Below are 8,996 nucleotides of genomic sequence, written 5' to 3'. Positions count from 1 at the left end.
AAGACTAGAACTTTGGACCTTCACTGCACTTTAATCACAAAATCAATGTCAATGTTTTTGAGTGTATGCACAGATTGTCAAGATGTTTCTATTTGCAAATTCAAATACGGCTCTTTTTTTTTTTGTTTTCAATTGACTCTCTTCGTGCACATTCATTTATATAAAAAAAGGTATTACTTATTTTACGTGTGCATGCTAATTTCAAACTTATTGATATGCAATTGATTCAAAGACAGTGCTATGTTCAATGCTATTGCGTATATCGGTCGCACACATTTTTCGGCTATGAATTATTATGCAACTGGTTACTCCATAAATTTCGCATACATTGTGTTCGCCTTAATAAAAAATTAACCTTTTGATATTATTTTATGCAAAAACGTATCCCGGAAGAAACGTATTTCATTTCAACACGTACTTTCTAGTCTGCTGCATTATCATTTAATTACAAAACAATATCAAAAATGCAGTACTTTTCCCTTATGCATCAATTTTTTTTTCTTTGTAAATCAATGATGTTCTGTTTAGTGTTTACTTCTTAGAAATTACAATCTAACGGAAATTTTCAAATAGATACTGTTTGTTGCTTATACTTTGTCATAAAATGTTATGCTCTTTTCTCAAAGTCAGCATTTTTCGATTGATATTCAAATTGAAATTGATTTCGACAAAATTTAACGATGAGAATAAATCATTACAATTGTTTTGTATTGAATTGTGCACACCGTTCAATCACATTGAATCGTGTGAATTCTGGAAAATAAAGGAATCATTTGCATTTAATTCAACAATCAACCGAAACAAATAGAAAACAACCGAAAAAGAAAACAATTTGAAATAATCACTAATCATACGCAGTTAGATTTAGCTCGTTCGTAAATGTTGATGTGTAAACTGTAAATATTGGCATTCAAAATGTCAACACAATTGTCGAATGGGCCTAACGATCAATTGCTGCGCACCGAATTACACATGTAATTCAAATGTAAATTTAATTATTGTTTTTTTTTTTTGTGTGTGTATGTCTATTGCTAATCACCATCATCATAATTGTAGAATGATTTTCAACTTTGCAGGAAGACAAGCTCGCATTTTATTGTGCTAATTTGGTTTGATCATTTGAAAATGTGATGGTTTAGGTTAGATATGTATATCAAACGTTGCGACAATCGTATTAAACATTAAATGCTTTTTGTATGCCAAAGCAGTCCATAACGATTGACAGTTGGCACATAATATGACCACATCTTCGCAAATTTATTTATTTTCTTATAAAATTAACGAATAACCAACCATTTGAATTTGAATGTAAGAGACGCGTTTCATTATACATACAAATCAGTCGTTTCTTTGCCACACACAAAAAAGTGATAATCACGAAAATGAAGAGATCGGTGAAATGAATCCTGTGTTTATTTTGTATGGCATTAGAAAAAGACTGCCCTTATCAATGTTCCAAGTAAAAATTGCACACTCATTATGGAATATTTTCTTCTTCTTTTGATTCACTAGTCTCCAAAAAAGCATAATGTATAGAAATACCTGTTAAGAGATATTTGTAAAGCGCCAAAACAACTATTCTTCGATTATTAATTAGCAAATTTATCATTTTTACCAAACAAATGAACAAACTCTGTGAATTGAGCGAAAGGAAATTTTCTAAGAATCAACATAAACGATAACAAAACGAGGCAGAGAGTGAGATCGAAGTGCAAATAGGAAGAATCATATCACAACCGAAAACAAAAATCCAAATAAATACAAACGCAAAGAGCACAGTAGCACCGAGCACCAGCCCAAACATCGAATTCAATCGAAGAGAAAGATAGAAAACTGAGAGTCAAATTTCAAATATACATATACAGTACACAGTGCGAAGCACAACCACAAGCGCACGCATCAACGGTTCGGCTATGACGATTCTGTCACATTGAGTTTGGGGCGAAATTCATTGTTGTATGTATTACACTTTACAAATAAATTCAGAGTGATCTTTTGCGACAAATTTTCTGTGAGCGAAAAGAGATGACATCGACATGAGACAGAAAAAATACGAGACAAAAGCAGCCACCGCACAAGTCAATAATTCACATAAATATCATGTATTGAGTTCAGTTGAAATGCTGTGTTCAAACTAAACGCCTTTCGGCACGTCATCAGACGACACATTTTTTTTCTTCTCCTTCGGTTTTACGGATAAAACGGCATTATTCAAAACATACTTCAAATATTTTTTTTGAAATATTGTTTATAATAACTTCATATAATATTTTGTTGTCTATTTGGGCAAATATGTTCGTTTAAGTTCGTTTTGTGTGTTTATAAATTTTTTCGGTTTAACGAACAAAAGTGGTTGAAACAATTCAAAAATTTAAGTGTATTACCAAAGAAAAATAGAGAAAAAAAAAACCAGACTGTCATCATAATGTATAAGAAATAAATTAACTACAAATTGAGTGATAAGCAGATATAGAATTCATTTGAATACCTGATGAACGTATTGATATCGAACAAATTTTCGGGTTTTCTTTCGTTAATTTTAATTTAGTGTTTTTTTTTTTTAAATTGATGTGTGAAAAACGTTTTAACAAATAATAAAAATTATCGATTAAATTTATATCTTCTAATTTGAATCGACAACAATGGTTTTCATTACACCAGAAAAGCAAATCTGTTCCCTTGGCGGTGAGTATTTTGGTTAACTTTCCAAATTTTTCGATCAAAGTAAAAAAAAAAAAAGAGAAAATAAGAAGAAAAAAACCGGTGCCATAGATACAATTTGTGAAATATTTTGCAAATATTTGATTGTAATTTCGTTCACAATTTTATGTGAATGACAAGTACTTTTAACTGTGCTAGTGTGTTATTTATCGTTTTTTTTGGAGTTTGTGTTGACCCTGAGAATGAATGCTCAATTTATCCGCTTACTTTGATTGTGATGCATGTGCGAAGATGCTCGAAATAGATTGACGTTGTTTTTCTTTTCTCTCTACTGATTTGATTTCGTAGTTGGCGTACATGTTTGTTTATGCTGAACAATGATTAAATTTATCAATGCATCTGAATCCATAGAAATTCGAGGAAATATACCATCCAAATCAAATGAGCGCCTTCAAACATGCGTCAGTTCGAATGTTTACACTTGTTCATACAATCGTAAGCGCTCAAAATACATTGCATGGAATTTTTTTTCTTCTTCCAAATGTATTTCCATTCATTTTCCTTGGATTTTCCATTTTTTGACTTGTCAACAAATTTTCCACGAAAATGATTCATTGATCGACCACGCATACTTCAATCAGTTGGATTATGTTTAAATTAAAATTGATTAGAAATTTATTAAACTTTTTTTCTTTTGTGTCCTGTACGAAAGACCTGAGACGGCGATAAATAATTTTACTAAAAAAAATTGTAAAACTAGTTTATTGAATTAGTTTATTGACTTTGTATAAAATTTTAAAAGTCGTTTTTTTTAAACAAGTTAAATATCTTGTTCATTTCTCAAAATTTACGATCCATTTTATGTCTCCAATTGTCAATGTGATGCCTTGATAAATCAATAAATGTGCATTTTTTGTTGATATAACGATAAGAAAAAAAAGTGTGTTGATTAAAATCTTTCATTTATGTGCAAATAAATAAATGTAGAATTCTTTGTTCACATCAATTTTTAATTGGACGACGAAAAAGTTGTGATGATTTGCATTTTGCATGGTTACTAAGCGGCCTGTGCAAACATCACAATATTTATGTAATTGTAGTTTACTTATAAGTCAATCGATTGTCTTGTACCTGTTCAACTTTAAATTAAATGTCGTCAAATGCCGATTCAATTCCGTTCGAATCTCAACAAAACAGAATGCTTGAAATGAGCAACAACACAAAAAAACTGCACGTGAGAAGCGTCAATATGTACATTCATTGTACTATCATTTGTGATCAGTCGCACTGCAAAAGAGTCGCTCATCAAATTTGTAATAATAGTTTTGAACTTGATTTTGATTTTGTAGTTTTGTCTATTTGCCTGCTTTTTCGTGATTATATATGAGCTACCGTACGGTGTGTAAATCAATACGACTTTATCCAGTATACCTTGTTCACTACTATTTCGCTTTGTTAATCTTCCTCAATTATGTAAACGCGCACTCATTTCAAATAACAACGGCATTTTTTTTATTATTCATTTCAAATATAAAGAAATTACTGAATTCACCTTTTCTTTGTTAATTGTAATTCAATCACTTTTTTTTTCAATTAGATTTCTAATTCATTCATTAAATGATCTCGTGATAGTTATTCATAACATTAGTAAATATTGGCAACCATCAGTCTTTTATTGGACGTAATGGTTGTAAGGTTTGTTTCACTTTCGCTGCAATTAAGAGATTGATTAGAAACTTGTATAAATCAAACATTTTTTATCAAAATCGAATCAATTTTCTCTTCATGTGACATTTTGACTTTGTGAACATTATCTGAATATAACAATATTAGTTGACATTTTTTTTATTATATTGACGATTTATCGACAGAGACAATAACATATATCTCACAAATATGCATAATTACAAAAACCGAAATTCGCGAAACAATAGAGACTGCTCAAGTGATTCTTTCGTGAAACTGAAAAAAAAAAAACAAATCATTATCATGTGATGACTAATGGATTCCAGTTAATTTTTTCATTCATTTGCTTTATTGATAAATCAAGTCGAACCTGTTCATTAGAACAATAACATTGTTGGCTTAACAAGTAGATAAATAACGACAACTAGATATTTTTGATAATAAATGATACATGTGATTATTTTGAAATAATATGTTTTTTTTATCCAATTTGCTCCAAATTGAGCAAAGTTTTTGCATACATGCTGAAATTTTGATTGGGTAATAAAAATGAAAAAAAAAAAAACAATTTCCGTTCGATCATCAGGCGATATGAATCCAAAATTATTTCCAAACACCGAAAAAAAAATACCGGATAATTTTCGGTGTCTGTCAATTATCACATTTAAATAAATCAGTGTTCTTTTGTTTTGGTTTTTACCAAAACCTGAATATTATGGAATTGTTGATAGTTTGTTTGATTTTCATATTGTCTTTTATTCAATTTGAACAGTAATTAACAAAAACTTCGTTTTATCAAAAAATTCTTTTTAGGAAAAATATCGACTCGTGTGTATGTCGGTTTGATGTTATTTGCATCATGTTTCGTGAGTTATATGCTTCGAGTGAATATGTCCATCAACATATTGGCTATGGTACATCATCACGAAGTGGAAGTCATTGGAGACGACAATCTAACTGCCATCGTTGAGCCAAATGTAAGTAAAAAATCATCAGCATTATTAGTCAAAATCAATGTTTTTTTGTTTTTTAGATTTTGAACACGAAATCTAAGTTTCAATTATATTCCGATATGATTTAGCGATATATCATCTTTATAATCATATGATATTTTTTCGAATGGTGTAAAAAACAATTTTTATTGTCCATTATTATTTGTCGCCATATGATTAATTTTAATTCGAATATTGTAAATAAAAGTTAAATCATAAAGTAATGATGAAAATCACGTAAATACCATAATTTCGTTGCAAATAAAAAGAACAAAATAAATTGATTGCATGCCTGATTTGCGAAAGTGGCAAAGAAGATCGCATGACAACTATTTGCTTCATACAAATAACGTGTCTGTCGTATAAAAATACTTGGATTTGTGTCAAATAGCCGAACATTTCACAAAAAAAAAAAAAAAATGAAATTCAATCGATGAAAAAAAAATCCTGTGAATGACCCGTGAAATATTTCCGTAATTTCAATTTTCAATAATACAATTAGTGTTATTTAGTTAATTATTTTATAGTTTAATTCCTGGTTCTTTTTTTTTCCTTCACGAAATGTGGAAATTTACTAATAAGATAAATATATACAATTATTATTTGCAACAATAGTAATTTAGCGAGTCAATTACTTTCCCAGACAACATCCATTATTATTGAGATTAAAATCGAATTTACGTCATTTCTAACATTTTTTTTTATCGTCGATTAAATAATTTTTATTCTGTTCAGTATCGTTTTCAAATAAACGTCAGGTCACTTCAATCCAAAATCATTTAATTATGATCTCAAGTTGGAAAATATTAATTTGCCTCAAAAATCCTTATCTCTTGAGTCACGAATTATAAAAAGTTCAAACGACAAAGTTTATCGTTAATTTTGGTGTTCATTATTTACAGTATGGCACGCGGTACGATTGGTCATCGGAACAGCAAAGCTATTTGCTTGGTTCATATTTTTGGGGGTATTTGGTGACAAGCCTGCCAGCTGGAATGTTGGCCGAATGGCTTGGTGCACGTTCAGTGGTTGGATTTACGTTAGCAGGCAGTGCATTGCTTACAGCTCTAACGCCGATTTCAGCTGAAATTTCCTATTGGCTCGTGTTCGGCATCCGATTATTGACTGGCGTCTTGGCGGTATGTATCTCTTACATATATATTTTTTTTTAAATTTTCAACTTTGTTTATTCATTTATTGCGTTTTATTTTCATTTAAGGGTGTTTTGTATCCATCGCTACATAATTTAATATCAAAATGGGCGCCTCCATCTGAACGTGGCAAATTTATATCAGCCTTGTTGGGTGGCACATTCGGTACAGTCGTTACATGGCCTCTTGCCGGAATTTTAACCGAAAAATATGGCTGGATCTATGCATTTTATGTACCTGCCATCATAACGGCCATCATAACGATCATGTGGTTTGCTATCGTATATGATTCACCAGCACAACATCCACATATTGATAAGACCGAGCGTGAACACATTGAAAAATCATTGGGTGTTAATTTATCCAAAAAAAAGGTGTGTAAAATATCATTGAAATGCAATTCATTTCCAATATATTCATTGTACTTTGTATTTCACAGGCTCTACCACCATTCGGAAGTTTAATGACATCGATACCATTTTTAGCATTGACTGTATTACATTACGGCAATCTGTGGGGCTTGTATTTCTTGTTAACAGCCGCTCCAAAATTCATGAGCGAAGTGTTGGGCTTCAATATTGCGCAAGCGGGCATGTTGGCTAGTTTGCCATACCTTGCACGACTTTTTTCGGGATTTTTATTCGGATCGATTGGTGATGCTCTGACAAAGTCCGAAATGATGTCAGTCACGGCAATCCGAAAATCGTTTTGTTTATTTTGTAAGTATAATATAAATTTAGTTCAGTAATGCATGAGCTCGAGCTTAGATTCTCAGGGATAGAGGTGTTTTCACAAATCAAGATCAAGAAAGACAGATTTTTTTCAATTAAAATGTCGATTTTTTTTTAACCCTGTACCCCCACTATCTGTACTATTCTAGTCAGTAAAAATTTCATTAAATAATTCATCGGAGACTTATGGACAACGTCTTTTTTTCAGCGCATATTTTGCCGGGTTTGTGTTTGATTGGATTAGCATATGTTGGTCATCATCCGTATTGGTGTGTTGCAGTGATTACAACATCGCTCGGTTTCAATGGTGCGTCCACCGTAACCAATTTGCAAAATTCTCAGGACTTAGCACCAAACTATGCTGGAACATTATACGGTGTAATCAATTTCCTCGGAACAACAACAGGTTTCTTGACACCAATGGTTGTTGGTCACTTTACCAAAGAAAAAGTCAGTTTCAATCGGTTTCATTACTTAACTTTGATGAAGAAAGAAAGTATACATCTAACTAAATGATTTTAATCTTTCAGAATACGCTCGATGAATGGAGCATCATTTTTATCATAGCTGCTGTTGCGTATATTGGTAAATATTTGACCATAATTATTTTTTTTATTATAATTCTCTAGGGGCTCAGAAGTATTTTTTATTCGTGAAAAACCATGCATATTCATGAATATTGGTCCATTTTGAGTAGTGAACAATAACTTCACTTTTTGTAAATATTCGTGAATAAAATCATTATTCCTGATTATCGTAAATACGCAAAATGGCGGTAAATGGTGTAAGTCATTTAGTGGAACGTCATTTGTAAAGTCACAAAGGCTTACTATAAAAATATTAATTACACACTTTTGAAGTTCTTCACCCAAATTATTTTTTTTTTGTTAAAGAAATATAAATTTTTAGCCTGAAAATTGTTTTTATGCAATAATAACATGATTATTAATTTTATTTTGTGTTGTGTGTCATGATAATCACGAATATTTGTAATATTTGTCGCTATATACCAAATTTATACGAAACTGTGTTTATTTGATTTTTTTTTCTTCAAGTTCCGAGCCCCTAGATAATTCTACTACTGCAAAGTTTTAATTCATTGTTTTTTTCTATAGTTCCAGCTTTAGTATTTGTATTGTTTGGTAGTGGTAAAGTTCAACCCTGGAATGAGTCGAAAAAAACCGACGAGAAAACAAATGATGATACCGCGACGCAGCCATAATTTTTCTATAACACAATTTGATGGCGGTTTCTTTAGAGAGTTTAAGATGTTCGAACGCTATTGGTTGTGCATTCAAAGTACAGATTTTTCTTAGATATTGTCAAATCGAATGAGACATGCGACACAATTTTGAATTATGAAACGATGGACAACATATGGAAGCTACGTATCGAAGTATCTTATTATTGCATGTGATTAATTGTACTACTGCGTTCTTCTTTTTTTTTCATTGTTTCAACGACTACGTTTTATTTTTATTTTTAAATTGTATTCAATTATCATGTGATTTTAAACATTTAGATTGATTCGATATTTTATGCATTGAAGCAGTTTGGATGATTGTAATTTTGCTTACCTTGTCACCTGTATGTATAGTATTATTGATGATTTCATTTATTTATTTAGTTATTTTTAGGTTTTATCCTTAAATTGTTAAATTTTATGAACGAATAAAGAGAAATTGTATAATTTTCGATTTTTAATTCTATGCTAACTAGTATACTGTTAACTAGAATACTGTTACTAACTAGCATACGGTTTAAAATTAATCTGA

The 8,996-nt window shown here is 30.7% G+C and overlaps 2 protein-coding genes across 2 annotated transcripts in view; one reads left to right on the top strand and one right to left on the bottom strand.

Annotated features, from left to right (window-relative positions):
• LOC116339977 (calpain-11-like) overlaps positions 1-8,968 on the bottom strand; it is a 63,026-nt gene extending 54,058 nt beyond the window's left edge. Inside the window, exon 1 of the mRNA XM_031766107.1 lies at positions 8,799-8,968. The gene's annotated coding sequence lies outside the window, so the exon portion shown is untranslated. The remainder of the gene's footprint in view (positions 1-8,798) is intronic.
• On the top strand, positions 1,905-8,819 carry LOC116340006 (sialin-like). Its single transcript, XM_031766122.1, has 8 exons — positions 1,905-2,685; positions 5,161-5,324; positions 6,242-6,478; positions 6,559-6,864; positions 6,930-7,209; positions 7,430-7,671; positions 7,752-7,806; positions 8,337-8,819. Exons 1-8 carry the CDS (start codon positions 2,643-2,645, stop codon positions 8,441-8,443), a joined length of 1,434 nt encoding a protein of 477 aa, XP_031621982.1. The 5' UTR covers positions 1,905-2,642; the 3' UTR covers positions 8,444-8,819.
• Positions 8,969-8,996: the final 28 nt, after the last annotated feature.

The sequence above is a fragment of the Contarinia nasturtii genome, unplaced genomic scaffold, assembly GCF_009176525.2.
Source record: "Contarinia nasturtii isolate CC-2019 unplaced genomic scaffold, AAFC_CNas_1.1 Cnas_scaffold_129, whole genome shotgun sequence".
Classification (NCBI taxonomy): domain Eukaryota; kingdom Metazoa; phylum Arthropoda; class Insecta; order Diptera; family Cecidomyiidae; genus Contarinia; species Contarinia nasturtii.
The sequence above is the reverse complement of the archived record's forward strand: the minus strand, read 5'-3'. Positions and strand labels throughout refer to the sequence as shown.